General features: G+C 45.5%; 1 protein-coding gene across 1 annotated transcript; it reads left to right on the top strand.

Moving 5' to 3' along the window:
• The first annotated feature begins 5,391 nt into the window (after positions 1 to 5,391).
• Positions 5,392 to 18,842, top strand: LOC146975266 (NLR family CARD domain-containing protein 3-like). The gene is made up of 8 exons (XM_085794585.1): positions 5,392 to 5,396; positions 5,510 to 5,588; positions 5,749 to 5,977; positions 6,121 to 7,915; positions 8,034 to 8,204; positions 15,786 to 15,959; positions 18,065 to 18,111; positions 18,263 to 18,842. Exons 1-8 carry the CDS (start codon positions 5,392 to 5,394, stop codon positions 18,835 to 18,837), a joined length of 3,075 nt encoding a protein of 1,024 aa, XP_085650711.1. The 3' UTR covers positions 18,838 to 18,842.
• Positions 18,843 to 23,008: the final 4,166 nt, after the last annotated feature.

Raw genomic sequence — 23,008 nt, 5'->3', positions numbered from 1 at the left:
AGGAAGTCATGACACTGGACATAGATAAATACACTGTGTTCAAGACGCTTAAACGGTAATTGTGTTTTGTTTCATATGTATTTTATTTGTGGTTGTGTACAAAATTCTGTGAGCATACAGTGGACACTTCATATGTTTATTTGTTTACGTTGAGTTAGCATGTAGCTACAATGGACTCTTATGGACTCTCTGCTTCTATTTGTAGTTTTCACAGTGTTCTATGATTTTATCAACGTTGGTGGAGAAGGAGAATAAAAGTGAAAATCAAGACATCAGTATGAATCGTGGCCTTTTGTTGAACCGGTGTAGCTACAGTCAACTAGGGCCAAATTTGGACGAACTGGGAAGAGGACGGACCCTGGTTTGTCCAAATTTGACGAACCGGGAAGAGGAGCTTCAGGCAGCAGGAACATTTCTGTTGTCGGTCGTCGAGTGGTTATGACGCTTCCAGTGACACTCATCGGCAGTCAGTCAATCAGTGGAAGGCAGTCTGCTGACGTCACGTTTTAGTAACGCTTCGGCTCGCTTGGAACCAGGGCTGAGGTGATACCAAAAGTGTACCTGGTTGCAGGTACTGCGTGCTAGTGGAAACACGCAAATAGCGCGCCGAGCCGAGCCAAGCCGAAGCGCGCTAGTGGAAACGCGCCAATAGAGTCGGTGGACTGGCTGGAATTCATCAGGGAGGCAGCAGATCCATAGATGGACTTTACCTGTCTCTCATTGGTCACTGATCGCTCTGCTGTGGGCAACACGGATGCTTTCTGTGTTCACTGATTCACACACCGACTCGTCTTTTTGTGTCACTGGAAGGTGACAGGAAGTTTCACATTTCAAAATAAAGATGGATTAATTCTAGCCTCGTAAACCAGCCTCTCGCGGAAATGCATTTCATTTCATTTCGACGGAGAGTCTGGCCTCATTGGGGAGCATACATCAGTCCGACTGCCCATAAGTCCGACGGCTCATTTCTCCGAATACCCATTCTACAGTGTTAAGGTTAGGTTTTGGGTTAGGGCCACTTAAGTCGGAGAAATGGGAGGTCGGACAGACGTCATGCGCCCGGCATCATTCCCGCTGTAAGCGTTTGGCCTGAAACCCTCAGAAGGCCGAGTCAATCAGCATCGCCACTGTGATTGACACAATCAGGCCAATCAGGGACCAACTGGTGCAAAGCCCCGTCACTACAGCAACTTGCTGATTGGCTGAATGGGGTTGTCTGTCAATGCTCCTACTCCCGCCCATCTCCCACCCACCCCAAACGCTTCCAGGGGGAATGAGGCCAGACTCTCCGTCGAAATGAAATGAAATGCATTTCCGCGAGAGGCTGGTTTACAAGGCTAAATTAATTCTTCCTTACCTCTCTGAGGTTCTTCTATGAGAGCTCAGATCTGACTCTGTGGTTTATGTCTTCACTTCATCTCTTGCTGTGTGTATGTGGAGTTTCCACACACATTCTCCTTCATCGTGACCTTTTGAGTTCACACATCGTCTCCATGGTGACCAGAGCACGTTCAGGAGGTCATCATCTCTCTGAAACCTTGGATATCAGTCAGACTTGGTTATTTCACTTCAGTGGTTCCCTCCTGATGTATTTACTTGTATTAAACCCCCTGCTGGACAATAAGTGACATCACAGCACTATTATAGCTGTTAGACTACCAATTACTGTTTATAATAATAATTATCATTTGATTCATTCAAAGTTATCCACTGAGTGTTTTATGTCAGTGACAGATAATTGTCATAGTCTATGGTTCAGTTCACCTGGGAACATGTTGATTGTTGTTACTGTAACTCACCTCCCTTATGTTACTTTGACCAAATGCCTGTAAGTGATTAACATTGTTTGTTCATTTTGGATTTTATTTCATGAAGCAAAGTCCAGAGGAGCGGGTTAATTATTCCAGGTAAGATAACAGCGTCACGTCCAACAGGTGAGACACAGTTCAAAGTTTTAAAGTTGACCTTTGACGCAGCGGTTGTGTCGCAGTGTTCGTGTGAAGGTAAGGTGAACAGTCTGAATGTTTTTCTCGTTAACACCTGTCGTTACCTGAGTTTTCTGCCCTTCAACTTGTCGTTGTGTTATTATAATGCTACTGTAGCTGAGTCAGAGCTGCAGCTGTAAAGTCTGGACCAACAGAACTGTGTCCGCCATGTTGTGTGGATGTTGTCGGTAGAAGCGCTGGAATAAGAGCAGAAGCTGTTACTGCCTATCACTGATCAATACTGACAGTTTTCTTTATTGATGATTGATTTTCCAGTGTTGATCAATGTTCAGCATCAGGTTCTTCACAGTAACTGAGTACATTTAGTGCAATACAGCTGTGCGGTACTTGTACCCTCCTTGAGTACTTTGTTGTGCTACTTCCTGCTTGTACTGCAGCTCATGTACCTGACAGGTGAAGCTACTGGTCACTTTCCAGCTGCAGGTTGTAGATTAAAAACACCTGATGAGCTCATAAACACATGATGATGATTGAATTTCCAGTGTGAGTGAAATGACTGAATGTTGTGATAGTGGAGCTGTGAGGTGAAATAAGTTGAGGCCCAGTTGTTGTGTGTGTAATAATCAGCTGTAGCTTGTTAGATCCAGTGGTTTTCTACAGGGACGCTGTCCACACAGAGACTGTCACATCAACTCAGTGGATCTCAGTCCTTGTGTGTGTCAGTGGATGGAAACAGTGGTCCATGGATCATGTTGCTGGGCTGCAGCTTCATGACGCCATCTAGTGGACTGATAGTAGAAGTACAGCAGCTGATGGCAGCTTCCTCTTCCTCACTGCTGTGTGACTGCATTCAACTGACACTGATATGAAGCAGAGAAGAAGAGCCAATCAGTGGAGGAGCAGCTGGAGACATGATGGACATGTGAGCTGCTGTGCAGATGAATGATGTGTGTTTCCTCTGCAGGTGAAGCTACAAAGTGTGTGTGAGCTGATGTGGATGTGACCTCAGTAGCATGGATCAGTGTGAGGACAGAGAGGAGGGAGCCCCTCCCTCTAAAACCACTCTGTGTGGGGGACGTCAGAGCCTGACCACAGGTCAAAGGTCAGAATTTAAAACAGTCAGAAAGACTTTTCTCTCTAAAAGTTTATTAAAAGATTGAAGATTTTCTCATCAGTTTTTTCTCCAACATGCACATTTATCAGTTGTGTTGTTGTTTCAGGATCCAGCAGCAGAAACCATACTCTCCTGAACCCAGCTGTCTGTCTTTAAAGAGCAACGACTCAAAGGACTTGGGTATTAAATTTAAAGGAGGACGTGGATCAGCTGATCAGATGGCCAAAGGTCAAAGGTCAGAATTTAAAACAGTCAGAAAGACTTTTCTCTCTAAAAGTTTATTAAAAGATTGAAGATATTTCTCATCAGTTTTTTTCTCCAACATGCACATTTATCAGTTGTGTTGTTGTTTCAGGATCCAGCAGCAGAAACCATACTCTCCTGAACCCAGCTGTCTGTCTTTAAAGAGCAACGACTCAAAGGACTTGGGTATTAAATTTAAAGGAGGACGTGGATCAGCTGATCAGATGGCCAAAGGTCAAAGGTCAGAATTTAAAACAGTCAGAAAGACTTTTCTCTCTAAAAGTTTATTAAAATATTGAAGATATTTCTCATCAGTTTTTTCTCCAACATGCACATTTATTAGTTGTGTTGTCTCAGGATCCAGCTGCAGAAACCATACTCTCCTGAACCCAGCTGTCTGTCTTTAAAGAGCAACGACTCAAAGGACTTGGGTATTAAATTTAAAGGAGGACGTGGATCAGCTGATCAGATGCCCAAAGGTCAAAGGTCAGAATTTAAAACAGTCAGAAAGACTTTTCTCTCTAAAGGTTTATTAAAAGATTAAAGATATTTCTCATCAGTTTTTTCTCCAACATGCACATTTATCAGTTGTGTTGTTGTTTCAGGATCCAGCAGCAGAAACCAGACTCTCCTGAACCCAGCTGTCTGTCTTTAAAGAGCAACAACTCAAAGGACTTGGGTATTAAATTTAAAGGAGGACGTGGATCAGCTGATCAGATGTAAGCCAAAACTACATTTAAACGTTTTTGAGTTTCTGTTGAATGTTCTTCCTGTGGAGTCACATGACTGACAGCATCCCATACATCTTTTTTGCTGTTATTGCATCCACTGCTGACGCTACTAAATATAACAGCTGCTTTTTGTTCACTTCCTGCAGCAGTCGCTCCACTTCAGCACTAAAGTTCTTTTTATGTTCGGAGTCCGATGCTCCCTGTAGATTTTTGCTTGGGCATTTTAACTTTCATCCTCAACTCACCTTCTCTGGCATTCTTGATTTAATAACACGTTCATGAATCTGACTTAGAGTTTGCATGTTCTCCCCGTGCATGTGTGGGTTCTCTCCAGCTTCCTCCCACAGACCAAAGACATGCAGGTTAACTGGTGACTCTAAATTGCCCATAGGTGTGAATGTGTGTCTGCATATGTTGGCCCTGTGATAGACTGGTGACCTGTCCAGGGTGAACCCCGCCTCCTGCCCAAAGTCAGCTGAGAAAGACTCCAGCTCACCCTCGACCCTAGTGAGGAGCTGTATAGAAGATGAATGAACTTGTTACAAAATGTAGTAAAACACACACATACACACACACACACACACACACACGCAGGCATACGCACACAAAGTAGCCATAAACGCACCCACAGAAGACGTACCTTTTCCATATGTTCTAGGCTTGTGTAATCATATGTAGTTAGGATTTCGGCAAATACGATTACAGGCTGTAGGTGGAGCCAGAGGAGTTGGATTTTGTCCTAAATTACCCATTTAATGTCCGACTATCAGAATATAGTGACGGTTCCATCAAATATGACTGAATAATTTTTACCAACTGAAGCTTTAAACTGAGATGATTAGTGACGAAGTTTGATTTAACTAACATGTCGGAAATGAATAAATAATTAAGCTGTAACTGAGTCAGACTCAGGCTATTGTAGAAAACAACCAGTTTGTACGACGTGTTGTTGGACCAGGTCTGACATAGACTGTAAAAAGAAAGGACGTATAGCACCCGTGACGTCACCCATTGGTTTGGGGGAGTCTGTTTTGTGATCCTACTACGGGCATTTGAACTGTGCCATCTTGGATTTTAGTGTTTACTTTCCATATTTGGAGGAGATGCAGCAGTTAGCCGGCTGAAAACCCGCCCACTGAACTCAAAACAACCAGCTAACGGCCGGAAACTGTCTGTGAACCTGTCACTCACCGTAACCACGCCCCAATTTATGTCCGTATTTTAAGTCTAAACAACACTAAAACGATACAAACCCCACAGTGTTCACGGGGGTGGAAAATATCGGTACAGACCGAAAACAAAATATGTACCAGGCTGTAAATATGTATTCTTAAGCTGTAAAGTCGGCTATTTTAACATGGGGTCAATGGAGAATTGCTCACTTCTGGTCCCAGCCCCCAGTGGCAGCCGGAGAACTGGGGGACATATAAAATCCATCTTGTACTGATGTTGAATTGACACTGATTCCTCCACAGAGTGGACCAGGAGAGCTCAGAGGTTCCCAGTGGTCAGTCTGCCCAGCAGCATCAAACACACCTGGACTCCATATTTATGGTGAGGACATGTCCAACAGCTGCTGTTACATCTGTTGGGTTCACCATCATCTCCATGCTGCACTTTGACACCAGTGGATTGTCAATCTGTCCAACATGGATCTGATGTTTGGCTCCATGGTTTTAGTTTGATGCTGTGACTCATAGAGTTTCTGTTCCAGCTGCTGGAGGAGAACATGGTCACGTTTGTCAAGAACGAGCTGAAGAAGATCCACAAGGTTCTGAGTCCAGATTACCCAGAATGCCCAGGGAGTCAGAGGGAGGATGAGGAAGTGTTGGACGGTGAGGATGAAGAGCAGAGGAGAAGCAGCAGGGAGGCAATAGTGAAGATCACAGTGAACTTCCTGAGGAGGATGAAGCAGGAGGAGCTGGCTGAGCGTCTGCAGAGCAGTAAGAGGATTTCTCCAAAGATTTAACATGATGAACAAATGAAATGTTCACTGACATCAACACATGGAGGGAAACATGTTCATATAGTTGATATATAATGTTATATTTTCTTTCTGTATCCTGTTTCTTTTATGTTCATTTAGAATATTTTGCTCCAGTTTGTGGACGTAAACTCAAATCTGCCCTGAAGAAGAAGTTCCAGTGTGTGTTTGAGGGGATCTCTAAAGCAGGAAACCCAATCCTTCTGAACCAGATCTACACAGAGCTCTACATCACAGAGGGAGGGACTGGAGAGGTCAATGATGAACATGAGGTCAGACAGATTGAAACAGCATCCAGGAAACCAGACAGACCAGAAACAACCATCAGACAAGAAGACATCTTTAAAGCCCCACCTGGAAGAGACCGACCAATCAGAACAGTGATGACAAAGGGAGTGGCTGGCATTGGGAAAACAGTCTTAACACAGAAGTTCACTCTGGACTGGGCTGAAGACAAAGACAACCAGGACTTACACTTTACATTTCCCTTCACCTTCAGAGAGCTGAATGTGCTGAAAGAGAAAAAGTTCAGCTTGGTGGAACTTGTTCATCACTTCTTCTCTGAAACCAAAGAAGAAGGAATCTGCAGGTTTGATCAGTTCCAGATCGTCTTCATCTTTGACGGTCTGGACGAGTGTCGACTTCCTCTGGATTTCCACAACACTGAGATCCTGACTGATGTGACAGAGTCCACCTCAGTCAACGTGCTGCTGACCAACCTCATCAGGGGGAACCTGCTTCCCTCTGCTCGCCTCTGGATAACCACACGACCTGCAGCAGCCAATCAGATCCCTCCTCAGTGTGTTGACATGGTGACAGAGGTCAGAGGGTTCACTGACCCACAGAAGGAGGAGTACTTCAGGAAGAGGTTCAGAGATCAGCAGCAGGCCAGAAAGATCATCTCCCACATCAAGACATCACGAAGCCTCCACATCATGTGCCACATCCCAGTCTTCTGCTGGATCACTGCTGGAGTTCTGGAGGAGCTGTTGAAGACCAGAGAGGGAGGAGAGCTGCCCAAGACCCTGACTGAGATGTACATCCACTTCCTGGTGGTTCATCTAAAACTGAAGAAGGTCAAGTATGATGGAGGAGCTGAGACAGATCCACACTGGAGTCCAGAGAGCAGGAAGATGATTGAGTCTCTGGGAAAACTGGCTTTTGAGCAGCTGCAGAAAGGAAACCTGATCTTCTATGAATCAGACCTGGCAGAGTGCGGCATCGATATCAGAGCAGCCTCAGTGTACTCAGGAGTGTTCACACAGATCTTTAAAGAGGAGAGTGGCCTGTACCAGGACAAGGTGTTCTGCTTCATCCATCTGAGTGTTCAGGAGTTTCTGGCTGCTCTTCATGTCCATCTGACCTTCACCAACTCTGGACTCAACCTGATGTCACAACAACAAACAACCTCCCGGTTGTCTAAAGTGTTTGGAGACAAATCAACACCTTTCTATCAGAGCGCTGTGGACGAGGCCTTACAGAGTCCAAATGGACACCTGGACTTGTTCCTCCGCTTCCTCCTGGGTCTTTCACTGAAGACCAATCAGAATCGGCTACGAGGTCTGATGACAAAGACAGGAAGTGAGTCGTCCAATCAGAATACAGTCCAATACATCAAGAAGAAGATTGAAGAGACTCTGTCTGCAGAGAAAAGCATCAACCTGTTCCACTGTCTGAATGAACTGAATGATCGTTCTCTAGTGGAGGAGATCCAACTGTCCCTGAGATCAGGACATCTCTCCACAGATAAACTGTCTCCTGCTCAATGGTCGGCTCTGGTCTTCATCTTACTGTCATCAGAAGAAGATCTGGATGAGTTTGACCTGAAGAAATACTCTGCTTCAGAGGATGTTCTTCTGAGGCTGCTGCCAGTTGTCAAAGCCTCCAACAAAGCTCTGTAAGTGTAGAGATAATTGGATTTATTCATCATTACATAAAAAACATTCTGTCTTTTCAACAGGACAGATAATATCCTTTCTTCTGTAATTCCTCATTTTTCATGATAATCTCTTCAGGCTGAGCGGCTGTAACCTCTCAGAGAGAAGCTGTGAAGCTCTGTCCTCAGTCCTCAGCTCCCAGTCCTCTAGTCTGAGACACCTGGACCTGAGTAACAACCTGCAGGACTCAGGAGTGAAGCTGCTGTCTGGTGGACTGGAGAGTCCACACTGTAGACTGGAGACTCTCAGGTGAGGATCCACCCAGCTGTTTATCTGATGACACTTGAACACAGCAGCAGGTGTTGACAGTGGGTTCCTGTGTGTTGTTGTTGTGTGTGTTCAGTCTGTCAGGATGTCTGATCATAGAGGAAGGCTGTGCTTCATCGGACATGTTCATGTTTTTAGTGAACGTTGAACTGAATGAATCAGTTTATAAATGATGAACCTGAGCAGCGTTCACTGTCACCAGAGTGAACACTGCTCAGGTTTTATGACAGATTTACATTATGTCTCATGACATCTCCATGGATACGGCCCAGCATCACTAGTATATTGCTGTTATGTGGTACAGACGGTACAGACTAGAGATGCGCGGATAGGCAATTATTTCATCCGCAACCGCATCACAAAAGTCGTCATCCACCCGACATCCACCCGAACCAACGTTTTTTCAAAACCACACCCGCCCGCCATCCGCCCGTTGTTGTAGGCCAATATCTAATATGGATGAGGGGGGTCGGGCCGTATGAGTTTCACTTCTGCTGCGCGCTGCTGTCATGCAGTGCGCGCCTCTCTCTCTCTCTACCAATAACGGGAAAAAAGCGCTATGCGGAGATGAACGGAATGAGCCAAAAGCCGAAAATCTATAGGTTTTATTCATCCATGTTTTGACAGACAACACAAACAGCCAGTGATAATGAGTTGCGCCACACCGACAGTCATGTGGCTCAGCCGGCCAGGTGACGCACATAGCACAACAACACAAGCGCAGCGACATGTGCAGGCTGCTACAGCAGTGTACGTCAAAGGGACACAGCCGAAAATAAAATGAATAGGCTGCACGTAGTTTTGAAATTGTTTTTGCGCATGTTTTCATCCATAAAATGACCAAAACTGAACACTATAAGCAGATTTCTTGATCACTATAACGAATTATTTAAACAGCATTTGTATAGAAATAATAATAATAATTTAAGCCGCAAGCGGCGATGATCGGCCCTCGCTCGACCCATGCGACCGCGGGGGCCTGAGGCATGCGGGGGCCGTGGCGCGAAGCGAGAATGGCGAAAAAGCGCTGCGGGAGCGGAAAAACGCAACGTGCGGTTCGTCCACTAGGTGGCACTACGAAGCCAGAAGCGGGTAGCGGCGTTCAGGAGCTGACCGGGATCAAGCACCTGAAGTTTGATGTGAATCGGACAATGTAAATGTAAAACAGGTCACTTCCTGTTACCACCAGGGGGCGCATTTGTATGAATCCAGATGTGGGTGGGTGTGTTCAGGGGCGGAGTGTCATCACACGTGTAACATTTGAAGTCGATTTGACAATGTAAGTGTAAACCAGGTCACTTCCTGTTACCACCGGGGGGCGCATTGAGTAAAGTGGGATATTGATATTGATACTTATCAGTAAGGTGACGTCACGATGCGTTCCACCTGGCCGCCGCCATGCTGGGTACCGAACACTGAGTTAACCTCTATTCAGCTCAGTGCAGCCACATCCTCTCTGACCAGAAATGACTGCTGTCTGATGTAGTTTGGATATGGATATTTCTCATTTTGATGGCCTTGCCTTGAAAGCACACACCTCCAGCACCTTTCTGCTGAGACGAGCTTTGACAGCGCAGTGCGCCGCTCTCTCTCCCGTTAAAAGTGAATCTCGCTCACCCAGTGGACCTCTCTCTCTCCTCATCAGGAACAACAGGAATAACAGACTGTTAAATGCAAAATCAAGATGTAAATAAATATCAGAAATATCAATAAATTATCGGAATACGACATTCAATAGAGCCATGTAATAAAAAACGCTTTATCCACTATTTTTGTGAGATTTGATGTCACAGCCCATAGACTGCCTTTGGAAGTCGGTACCCAAGATGGCGCTGTGACCGGCTGTGAACGCTGTGTGACGTCACGTGATATCTATCTATATCGGGCGAATCAGGGACTCACTGCCGTAATTGTAATTCAAGTTTGAAGTTGATAGGATAAAGTATGTGGGCGTGACAGCCAACCGAATTTGGGTGGCGATCGAGCCCAACTTTGGCGCCCACCAGAGGCCACGCCCTTTGACCTATCGACCTACGGAGCACAACTTTTTCATAGCTAGGTCTGAAGATGTTATCTATCAAATTTGGAGCCGGTCGGGCGAATTGTTTTGGACGCATTAATTTGGCGCCAAAAACGATCAATTCAAAATGGCCGACTTCCTGTCGACATTTCATGATGACGCTAAGAGGCTTTTTTGTATATCTGGGTATGGTACATATGTGTACCGAATTTCGTCGGCCTACGACAAAGTTAGCAAAGGTCCCAATGGGCTTTTTTCAATTTTGTAGGGGGCGCTATTTCGCCATTTTGCGTCGGACATGTGCGACGACTCCAAAATATCGAATTTTTCACCAGGCCGGACATCGGGGCAAAAGTTGGGGCATTTTCGAGTTTGGGAAAGGGGCCAAATTGGGGTTTAAAGACCGCAAGAATAATAAAGAATAATAAACAGCACGATTTCAATAGGCCCTCCGCCGGGCGAGTGCTACTCGCCGCTCGGCCCTAATAATAATAATACATTTTATTTATAATGCACTTTACATTTAAGCAATCTCAAAGTACCACAGTACAAGCTTAATTTAAAAAGAGACACAAGTTAAGAAAAGTTAAGAAAAGACAATGAAAAGTGTACTAAAATTTAGCAGAAAGCTTTCCTGAATAAATATGCATTCAGGTTTCGTTTAAAAGCATCAGTGGTCTGTGGGGCCCTCAGGTGGTCTGGGGGGGGGGGGGTCGTTCCACAGCCTTGGAGCTGCAGAGCAGAAGGCCCAGTCACCCATAGTGCGGAGCTTGGTTCTCGGGGTTTTGAGGGTGTTTGAATTTGCGAATCGGAGGGTGCGTGTGGTGGGGTGGGGTGTGAGGAGTTCTTTGAGATATTGGGGGCATGTCCATGAATGCACTGGTGGGTGAGGAGAGAGACCTTGTACTCAATTCTGAGTGGGACAGGGAGCCAGTGGAGAGTTTTGAGGATGGGGGTGATGTGATCGTATTTGCGCACCCTCATCAGGATCCTGGCAGCGTTGTTCTGGATGTATTGCAGTCCCTGTAAGCTCCTGCCAGAGATCCCGATGAGGAGTGCGTTACAGTAATCCAGCCTGGAGGAGACAAAGGCGTGGACGAGCTTCTCTGCATCAGCCAGGGTGAGAGTTGGACGGAGTTTGGTGATGTTCCTGAGGTGATAGAATGATGTTTTGCAAAGATGTTTGATGTGGGTGTCAAAGGTGAGTTGTGGGTCAATTTTGACATCTAGGTTGGTGACAGAAGTGGAGAGGGGGATGTTTTGACCGGTGAAAGTGATGCTGGTGATGGTGGAAGAGTGGAGCTGATGTGGAGTGCCAACTAGAATGGCTTCTGTTTTGGAACTGTTGAGTTGAAGGAAATTTAGCTTCATCCACGCCTCTATCTCCTCCAGGCAGGTGGTCAGTGTGGATGTTGGCAGGGGAGCAGTGGAAGTGGGAGTTGTGCGTAGGTAGAGTTGTGTGTCATCAGCGTAGCAATGGTAGGCTATCCCATGCTTGCTGGTTACCTTACCTAGGGGAAGCAGGTAGAGGGTGAAGAGGGTGGGGCCCAGCACAGATCCCTGGGGGACACCACAGATGACTTTGTGGGTGTCTGACCTTGCTTTGCCCAGGGTGACATGCTCAGTTCTGTTGGTCAAGTAGGAGGTGAACCAGTTTAAAACGTTGGCTGAGTGTCCAATGGTATGTTGCAGGCGGTGGAGGAGGATGTTGTGGTCAACTGTATCAAAAGCAGCTGTTAGGTCGAGGAGGATGAGAAGAGATGGAGAACCAGAATCTGATGTCATCAGAAGGTCATTGGTGACCCTGACCAAGGCTGTTTCTGTGCTATGGCCCTGGCGAAAACCAGACTGGAACTTATCAAAAAGATTATTGTGTTTGAGGTGATCGGGAAGTTGTGCAGCGACTATTTTTTCCAGAACTTTTGACAGGAATGGCAGGTTTGAAATGGGTCTGTAATTGGAGAGGATTTCTGGGTCCAGGGTGGGTTTTTTCAGCAGTGGTCTGATGACAGCGGTTTTTAATGCAGGTGGGATATAGCCAATCAGGAGGGAGTGGTTTATGATCTTGGTGATGACAGGAGATATGGCAGAGATGTTGGCCTTCAGCAGGGCTGAGGGGAAGGGGTCCAAAGCACAGGTGGTTGGTTTCATTTTTCTGACAATATGCTCCACCTCTCCCTGTGTGATGTTGAGGAGGGAGCAGAGAGGCTGGACGTTGTCAGGTAATGGGTCGGCAGTTTGGGGGGGCGGAGCAGCAGTGGCGGAAAGATGTGAGCGGATGTTGGCGACTTTTTGTCTGAAAAAAGTGATGTGCATGTTGCACCTCTCCTCAGTGACCTCAGAGTGGGAGAGTGATGGGAGTTTGAGAAGGTGATTTATTGTTGAGAAAAGTTGTTTTGAATATCCCGGGCTGTTGTTGATGATGGTGGAATAAAACCTGGACCGTGCGTTACTCAGAGCTTCTGCGTATGCCTTCCTGTGCTCCTTGTACGCCTGTTTGTGAACAGTCAGCCCGGAGGCCTTGAGCCACCGCTCGAGGACACGCCCAGCCGCCTTCGTCTTACGCAGCTCACAGGTGTACCAAGGTGCTGAGCGCGAGAAGGAGACTGTCCTGGATGTTAAAGGGGCGTGGAGGTCCAGTAGCCTGCTCAGGGACTGATTGTAAGAATCCACTGAGTTGGCAACAGAGAGGAAGTCAGTAGAGCCAGAGGAGAGAAATTGAAGGGCCAGGGCCAGGGCATCCGCATTAATCTTTTTCAGATTTTTGAATTGGATCTGCCGCTTGGGTTTGGTGTAGGGGGATGGAAAAGGCAGCTCCATTAACACTACCTTGTGGTCGGAAACACCTAGATCGATCATAAACCAGTAGGTTGCTGATGGGGGCAGAGTTTGAGATGACCAGGTCGAGTGTGTGTCCCTTAGAGTGTGTGGGGACATCAACATGTTTTTGTAGGTTTAGAGAGTCCAGAAGCTGGAGGAACTCGACAGCGGGGAGACAAGAAGGGGTGTCAACGTGGATAATAATATCTCCCAAAATTATGATGTTGGCAGAGGAAGTGCAGAGAGTTGTGAGGAGGTTTCTGTCAGACACATGAAATCAAGTCCCCTCTCCCTGATGTGCTCTTCAATCAGGGTGGATTTATTGTTGATTGACTGGGTGTTAAAAAGTTCAAATTTAAGCAATGACTGTGGAGTGAAACTTTGCACAGGTCGCAACACATTGAAATCCACTCCACATGGACTGGAATCCATTCCATGAACAGTATCTAGCCGAGTGTGTGGGAATCTCGCAATGTTTCCCCTGCTGGAGTGCAGAGATCTCGTGGTGTTTCCCGTGTTGATGGTTGCCGGAGCGACGGTGTTCTGATGACGCATCAGACGTGCGACAGGTGACCAGAGACATGGGATGTTTGTAGCAGAGCAGCTCGGCTGGTTATGGAAGATGAAATTCCGTCCCGAGCCTCTGTGGATGTAACGAGGGCAGCGAAGAAGTCCAAGCTCTTTGATGATGGGGACGGCAAATCCAGGGGCGACCGCAGGTCTTAGTCGGCGAAGTTGCGAGGTGGAGTAGCTGAACGCCATGCTGACCAGGGAAGGATGCTGCCCAGTTAGCTGCCAAACAGCACTAGCTCAGAGCCGCAGCCAACCAACCACTAGTCCGCCAGCCAGAAAAACAGCTGTTTGTCAGGATATGATGGTCGGATCCAGAGAGCCCCTTCCAGGTGGAACAGGTCTGTCAGCTGTGGTTGTCTGCAGCTGGTAGGGAACGCTGGTAGTTGGTGGCTACCCCACCATTAGAAGATGGGTGAGTCGCAACTCCGATGTCCAAAAAAGTACCGCAATTTCGGCAGTCCGTGCTGTGAGATAGAGCAGCTTTGCTACTAAAATATCAAAAAACAATAGATTAAAAGCATTTAACATTTTTGCAGGTGGAGAAGCGGCGAACAATCAGCACCAGCGTCCTCTCCCTCCCGCCAGTGCGATGGACATTTAATTTCGTCCCAAGCCTTTTGATCTATATAAGCGGTTGATTAGGCTACTATATCTGTGATCACTATAAGCGGTTTCCACTGTATTGTCATTTCCATGAAGAAAGTGTTGACTGTTGTTGCCAAAGCCCTCAGATCAGGAGTGCGTTTCTCACAAAATGAATAAGGTGTTGCCATCTCTCATGCACAGACACCAGTGGGCAATTACTGCAGTGCCTGATGAAAATTTGATTGTTTCAAAGAGTGCTGCTCGTTTTTCGTATGTGGGTAACAATATTTAACTATGTATATATTTTTTCTAATGGTTCAACCGCCACCCGCCCGAATCTAATTAAAATATATTTTTTCGTCACGTCACCTTCCCGACCCGCGGTTTACCTGCGGACTCTGCGGATGTGTCCACAAACCGCGCATCTCTAGTACAGACACATCTACCTACTGCTGAAGACAGTCTGAGTGTTTGAAGCAGTTTGATGAACAAACAAGTGAAAAAAGAAAAAAGCCCCTGGATATTTCCACATACAGTTACCTTCACTACACCTGGTTTTTCACTTTCAGCAGAATATGACTCATTGTTTTAGTGGGAAAATATTTTCTCACTCTCAATATTGTTTTTGTTTTTTAGTTGTAAATGTAACTCATGTCTGTGATTCTTCAGGTTCATTCATTCATATAGTTTGTTAGTGGCTGGTGATGGAGGTAGAAGGAGGTTCTACTGAAAAACAAAAGCTGATTATTTATTGAAATAAACAGTACAAATTAACATTAATTAGTTTATTTTTCATCTGTATGAACTGAACTTATGAGAAATTCTTGTGTGTGAACTGACACAAGCACTGACTGAAGAAACTAAACTGCATGTGGTGGTGGTGGCTCACTGAACATCTGGTGTGAACATTAAAAAACTGATTTGAGGAATCTGCTCCAATATTTTATTGTTTGGAGAAAACAGGATAGATGATAGTTGGTGTAGGTAGTGGATTTGTTCTGTACAATGAAATAATAAAGGAACATTGCACATTATGACATCAAACAAATATTTAAGATAAATGAAGTTATTTCTCTTAAACTTAATTAACACATCCACAATTTTGGTGATTCACGTCAAGGTCAAACTCAGGTCTCTGGTATGAGATAAAAATCAATATGATAACATTCAAACAACATATGCAACTTAAATCAATAAACAAAGGAAGTGAGGTCAGTACAGTCACGTTGTTTTCAGGCAAATATTTGGAGGTAAAGAGAGGGTCAAAGGTCAGAGGTCACTTTAGGGGGTGTGGTTAGGTGTGACTGGTGATGCAGGCAATGACTGTATATATACAAACAACAAAACAAATATATACATGATTATACAAAGATTATACAAATATGAGTGAGAAATCACAGTATATTTAAATCTATCTATAAATCTATTTATACAAACTGGAACATATTGAATAAGAAACACGTTAAACTCTCAGGTTTGTGTTGAAATGTTGTGTATTTATGATTCTAACCTGTTATTTCTTTCATATTGAGTATGTGAGTGTTTTTCCTTGAATTCCTCTTCAGACTGAGCAGCTGTAACCTCTCAGAGAGAAGCTGTGAAGCTCTGTCCTCAGTCCTCAGCTCCCAGTCCTCTAGTCTGAGACACCTGGACCTGAGTAACAACAACCTGCAGGACTCAGGAGTGAAGCAGCTGTCTGGTGGACTGGAAAGTCCACACTGTAGACTGGAGACTCTCGGGTGAGGATCCATCCAGCTGTTTATCTGATAACACTTGAACACAGCAGCAAGTGTTGACAGAAGGTTCCTGTGTGTTGTTGTGTGTGTTCAGTCTGTCAGGATGTCTGGTCACAGAGGAAGGCTGTGCTTCTCTGGCCTCAGCTCTGAGCTCCAACCCCTCCCATCTGAGAGAGCTGGACCTAAGCTACAATCATCCAGGAGCCTCAGGAGTGAAGCTGCTGTCTGCTGGACTGGAGGATCCAGACTGGAGACTGGACTCTCTCAGGTATGGAGAGGCTGCTGCAGCCACACATACTCTCTGATAGAGGAGGAGGAGCTGGAACATTTTTTATGGCCCTGTTCACACCTGGTATTAACATCTGTCTCAGGTGATCGATGCATTGCTGACATCAGATCCCATCACTTAGACCATATCCAGAGGTGGTGTAGGCCACAGTGAAGCTCCGCCCACTCCACTGACGTCCTCTGTCCCAGTCTGACTCATCCCAACACAGTTTATACTGAAGCCAAAATCTCAGAGTGTTTCAAACATGAGCTGTGCAGCTTTCATCAGTCACAGTGATGAACTACTGGGATCAGGAGTTTCTCCTCATGATGACTTCAGTGTCTCATCATGACTCACTGTGTCATATTCAGGAGAAGAGATGTCAGTGATGAAACCAGCTGTTGGCAGCTGTGCTCTGAGTCTTTCCAGATGTTTGGATCAGACTTTATTTCAGAGTGTATCAGGAAACATTTCAGCTGCAGCTGGTTGAACTGCTCCTGAACCAACAGAGTGTTTGACCTGAACAGTCCCAGAGACTGTAGACACCTGTTGAGTGTGGACACACTAATAACAAAACAGCAACAAGAATCAAACCATGTCCACTGCTCAGGGAGATTCGTCTCCCAGTGTCTCCAACCAAGGAGGAAGTAAGATACAGAAATCAGGCGGCACCATCAGGTCTCTGTCTGGTCAGATATTGATGATCAATAATCAGCTCAGTCTCTCTGAGATCCTGATCTTGTCCTGATGAGATGTGTTGTTGTGTTGAGGAGACAGTAAATCACAGTGTGACATCCAGATGTCCTCACTGTCCAGAGGCCTGGAGCTGTCAATCAGAAGAAAGTGAATGTAGTGAACAGTGTAATAATCAATGTTTGTGGCTGAATGTGTGTGTGATCAAACAGCTGTTTTCAGACTGTGTGTGTGCTGCTTAAACACGTCTGACTCCAGATCAGATGAAGCCACAAAGTGGCTCCTTAATGAAAGTCTCCAGCAGCTGGAGCTTCACTTCCTGTCTGAGTCCATGTGCTCTGAGCTGAGTCTGGTTCTCTCTGCTCTACAGTTTCTCTGCTTCCTCTGGACTCTGACTTCAAGTCCAGTAAAAATGTGTGGACAGGTTTGATGGAGCTCAGGACTGGTCCTGAGGACAGCTGCTTTATTCCACATGATGTGACTGATCACAGTGAGTCAGTGTGTTGCAGCTGATCTGTGTGAAGAGCAGAGAAGAACAGAGTCATTGATCATGAGATCCTGATCCGTCCTGTCACTGTGACCAGATGGTTTCTATTAGAGCTCCTTCATCCACTCACTGCTGCTGTGGCTCCTGTGGAAACCTGCTCACAGCCTCATTCTCCAGCTTCCTGTGGAGTTTTCTTCAAACCAACACAAGTTGTGTTGACACTCAGTGTTTCTCACTAAACTCACTGTATTTCAGCTCTAACAAACGTGTTGACTGTGTTTCCTTCCTCATCAAACACTGCAAACATCCACTGTTCACAGCTGCACTCTTCTTCTTCTTCTTAGCTTTTCTTGGTGCATTGTGGGATATCTGGGCTGGTCAGCTCCACCTGTTGTGTCTTCATCTTATTTGCTGTGGCGTGTGTTTGTGCAGCTTGAGAGTCAGAGAGTGAAAGAGTGTGTCTCACACTGAAGTGACATCACATGGAGAAAACACATGATGAAGTGTTTCCTCCTCGTCTCCTCCTGCTCAATGTTCATCCATACATACCAGCCTCCATGTGAACACAGTGATAAAACAGTTTGTGTGTGAGAGCCATGTAATGTCCATGTGTGCATGCTGACAGAGAAGGTGCTGCTCTGACCCCCCTCCTCCTTTCAGGGTGGAGCCTGCTGGAGTCCCATGGTTGACACCAGGTCTGAGGAAGTGTAAGTGTGTTTTACTTTGATTCATGGAAACAAAGCAGCACATTCAACCATCTTCACACTGTCACATCACTGACCTCATGAGTCTTCATCAAACTGTCAATAACTGATCACATGATCAATAACTGCAGCTGTGTCTTGTTCTCTCCATCAGATTCCTGTCAACTCACAATTGACACAAACACAGTGAACACAAAGATCAAACTGTCTGACAACAACAGGAAGGCGACACTTGTGGAGAAGAAGCAGTCATATCCTGATCATCCAGACAGATTTGACCTTCAACATCAGATGCTGTGTTCAACTGGTCTGACTGGTCGCTGCTACTGGGAGGTCGAGTGCAGAGGAGACGTTTATATATCAGTGAGTTACAGAGGAATCAGAAGGAAAGGAAACAGTAGAGACTGTGTGTTTGGAAAGAACGATCAGTCCTGGAGTCTGACCTGCTCTGATTATGGTGGTTACAGTGTCAGGCACAATAACAGAGAGACACCTATCACCTCCTCCTCTGTCTTTTCCATCATCTCCGACTACGTCTTCTCCTCCTCCTCCTCTGTCTCTAACAGAATAGCAGTGTATGTGGACTGTCCTGCTGGCTCTCTGTCCTTCTACAGAGTCTCCTCTGACTCACTGATCCACATCTACACCTTCAACTCCACCTTCACTCAAACTCTGTATCCTGGGTTTGGACTCAGGTCCAGTCCTGTTTCCTCAGTGAGTCTGTGTTGAGTGAATCAGAGTCTCCTCTTGTCACAGAAACCTTCTCTTTTTTTTTTTTTTTAAAGGGACATTGTGTAACCTCTCCTGTTATCTATTCACGAAAATCAATTATTTCGTTCAAAAGTATGTTTTTCATTAATCAACAATTACCCCCATCAACAAACTGAAGTGTCGGCTCAGGTCGAGGTGGCGTCTGTGAAAAGTCACCGCGGTAACGCAGTGAGGAGGAATGGAGCGTTACACTGATGCTGCATTCATGTGCAGTCGGGCAGACGGCCGTTGGTAACAAACCAGATGTCTTTTAGTCACAGAAGTCCAGAGAAAGCCGGTAAAACGTGGGTCAGGTAAACAATACCACATTGCCATGACAACATATTGTCACATGTATTGTTTTGCCTCGTGCTGACGGACCACTTGTTTACATAGAGGCTTGTTTATGCCGTTACGTGCAGCGACTGTCGTCCGTCTGCCATCTGCCCAATTTCACGTGAATGCAGCATGAAAAATACGATTGAGTTGCTTGCGATATACAACGCTAGATGGGAGTAATTCCTAAACAATGTCCCTTTAAGTATATTTCTGTCAGGACCACCATGTCAAAATAATATTTATTTACTTGCACAGTTTAATTTGGCGGTATGGTACTGTTCTGGGACCCCCTGCTCTTCCACGCGCTTGCGTGGAAAGCCTGAGGCAGGAAGAGCACCTTCCTGCCCTTCACGAGCCATCATGAACGGCATAAGCAGGGAGCGCAGCAGCAAAGAAAACCCAGACAGAGCAGAGCAACCAACAAGATACAATGACAGGAGGAGCTGGGGTGGAGGTGGGTTGCAAAAAAGCCGGCAGAGGAAGCAGCAGCAGCAAGGGAGGTGACATCGGACTAGAGCAGTTTAAATAGCGCGCCCTGAATGCAGTTCCCCAATAGGAAGCAGCCACGGGGAGTCAGCTGAGCCATCAGCTGATCTGCACAGGTGAAGACAGTTACGCTGTGCTGATTAAGAGCTTGACGTCATGGCCTGCCAGAACTAACGCTACGCTTAATTTCTGTCAGGACCACTATGTCAAAATAATATTTATTTACTTGCACAAGTTTTATTTGGCGGTATGGTACTGTTCTGGGACCCCCTGCTCTTCCACGCGCTTGCGTGGAAAGCCTGAGGCAGGAAGAGCACCTTCCTGCCCTTCACGAGCCATCATGAACGGCATAAGCAGGGAGCGCAGCAGCAAAGAAAACCCCCAAAACAACCACACCGGCAAATCCTGGAACCTCTGCTAAGAGATGCCAGGAGGCTATCTAGAATGGAATTAATTTTTGCCTATAAAATTTAATAGGGAATAAGCCACACGCTACCTCTTAACAATAATAATAATAATTATTATTATTATTATTAATAATAATAATAATAATAATAACAATAATAACAATAATAATATTAAATCAATTATTTACAATGAGAGGCTCATGGCTTTTTGTGCATCTAGAATGGCTCTATTGCCAGGTGCAGTAAGGCAAGGCAAGGCAATTTTATTTGTATAGCCCGTTTTTACAAACAGTTTGTCTCAAAGGGCTTTACATGGCATCGTAACAACATCCTCTGTCCTTAGACCCTCACATCGACTGAGGAAAAACTCCATGGAAAACCCTTTTAACAGGGAAAAATCGGAGAAACCTCAGGGTGAGCAACAGAGGAGGGATCCCTCACCCAGGATGGACAGACGTGCAATAGATGTTGTTACAGACAAGAAAACAGGGAGCAAAGAAAACCCCCCAAAACGACCACGCCGGCAAATCCCTGACCCTCTAGCAACAAGAGATGTCAGGAGGCTATTTAAGTTGGAAATAAATGTAGCCCATTTAAAATGAAATAGACGAACCCCCCAAAACCCGCAAAAGGAGCTGCCTCAGTGAATAATTCAATGCCAAATATGATTCTGTATTATCGCTATGGAGGTTGAAACCCAGCGCAAATTAAGAATAAAGCAAACCTTTCCTTGTGTGACGCTCCGACCGCGTGGCAGCATCGCTGGCAAACAGAAACTCCACAGCCCCGGAATCAGCCGTCGTCGGTCAATGGAACAGCTGTGTGTGACGCCGCCCCCACCTGCCAGGTGAGAGCCCCGACGGAGAGAATGAGCCCCCTCCCCCGTCGTCGCAGATGGCGTCCTCCGTTCCAGAGCTTCGCTGAAGCCCCATGACACGTCACCGCGCCAGCCGCTGCGGGTCCGCATCGTGGACGGGGGCGACGGCATCGGGAGCAGCAGGGCGAGCACGAACACGACCAGCGATCCTTCCCTCATGCGGGAGCCCGTCTTGCAAAAAAGCCGGCAGAGGAAGCAGCAGCAGCAAGGGAGGTGACGTCGGACTAGAGCAGTTTAAATAGCGCACCCTGAATGCAGTTCCCCAATAGGAAGCAGCCACGGGGAGTCAGCTGACCCATCAGCTGATCTGCACAGGTGAAGACAGTTACGCTGTGCTGATTAAGAGCTTGACATCATGGCCTGCCAGAACTAACGCTACGCTTAATTTTGGGGCTTTTTTATTGCCTTTAATCGATAGCACAGTTGAGAGAAAGACAGGAAATGGGGAGGCAGAGAGGGGGAATGACTGTAGCCTCAACATGGGGCGGCAGCTCTACCAAGTGAGCTAAACACCAAACCTTCTCACTGTTGAACAGACAGTTCAGTCTCTACATGTCTGTCTCTGTCTCTCACTCACGTTTTCACATTCATGGATTAAATCAGTTGATTTAAAAAAAAAAAAAAAAACCTCTTCTCAATGATCCTCTTCCTTTAAAGATGCAAGCGTCAATTATTACAGGATAAAACCATGTTAACTTTTACTTTGGTAAGAGTCTGATGTTCCTGTCTTTTCACAATAAAAGCATCAGTCTCAGTGTTTGGTGTTTCTGAATGTGAGGACGACTGAGCTGATTCAGTTCAGACTAAAGTCAGTCAGATATATTATATTATATATATCAGAATATTCATTAGAGGCTTTTCACCTGTTTCTACTGATTTTATATTAAACTCTGTCACTCCACTGACACTATGGGACCTTTTGTTGAATAAATGTGACTTTGGCTTCGTCTTCACTTTGACTTCCTCTACTGTCTTTGTTGTAGTCTTTGAGCTGGTTGTAGATGTTTTGTGTTTTATTCATTTTAGATAAAGCCTTACATCCATATTCACCACCAGGGGGCAGTGGTTTTCATACCCTTGTGTGCACTCACATCAAACTATAAACACTGATTCTGATTTAAAAATATAAAGTTTGAAAAACAACTAATCCATAGGGGAGTATGAGTGTCTCTGCTGTTGTGTGTAGTTTCTCCTGCTTTGTAATAAGCTCCACTATCATATAACTGACCTCCATCACCTTTCACACAGTCCAACACTTCAGTAAAGTTGGAAAGACCTTGACAGATTCAAACTTCCAAGTTCAATAACATTTTTCGTGGAAACATTATAATAACACAAAAAGTGGCTCTTTCACTCTGTTACAGTAGAGATCCAGTCTGGTTCTCTACAAGATTTCATTATTTTCCTTCAAAATATTAGTGAAGCAAGAAACTATTGTTGTTGTACAGATATGATCAAGTTACATGAAAAAAGAAGATTATTTTTGGACTGGATGTCAGTCTCTACTTTGTGTTTTTTATCCAATGCATTTTCTGTTTAATAATTATTTTTTTATTTAACATTTTTCATCTAAAATAGCAAAACAAACAACAGGAGGTTGCAACAAATTAGAGTGTGTTTCTATTCACCACTTTCCGTAGAACGCCGCTGGGCGTCGCCATGACACTCAATTCACCGACAAGTCGGTTTCGCACTTCTGTCTCACTTCAAGCAGAATGGAGCTAGCCTAGCAGTCTGTCTTAGAAGTGTTTTTATTATTATTACAAGTTCATAGAATGTCCTCCGGTACGACATGTGCTGTTGTTGGATGCACAAACAACTCAAGGAAAGTTAAAGATTTTATGAATGGAGCCTGTAACGACCATAAAGCCAATCGCAAGAGTTGTGGATTTCTTTCTTTATTTTTTGCTTGTCTGCATCACCTGTTTAATGTGAGGTGGAGATTACGCCGCCGCCGCATCAGCTGACTCCTCTGACTGGCGGAAAACGTTTAATTGCCTACCGGTATGTTGATTTACACGGGTTACACACCGCTACGTAG

Source organism: Trachurus japonicus, chromosome 13 (assembly GCF_045865225.1).
Source record: "Trachurus japonicus isolate A0001 chromosome 13, Traja_1.0".
NCBI classification, from domain to species: Eukaryota; Metazoa; Chordata; class Actinopteri; order Carangiformes; family Carangidae; genus Trachurus; species Trachurus japonicus.
The sequence above is the reverse complement of the archived record's forward strand: the minus strand, read 5'-3'. Positions and strand labels throughout refer to the sequence as shown.

What these genes read in the sequence shown, in the direction of transcription:
- LOC146975266 (XM_085794585.1), top strand. An exon ending in GGCTGAGCGTCTGCAGAGCA is followed by an intron (nt 5,978 to 6,120) that starts GTAAGAGGATTT and finishes ATGTTCATTTAG; the next exon opens with AATATTTTGCTCCAGTTTGT. An exon ending in TGTAGACTGGAGACTCTCGG is followed by an intron (nt 15,960 to 18,064) that starts GTGAGGATCCAT and finishes TCCTCCTTTCAG; the next exon opens with GGTGGAGCCTGCTGGAGTCC.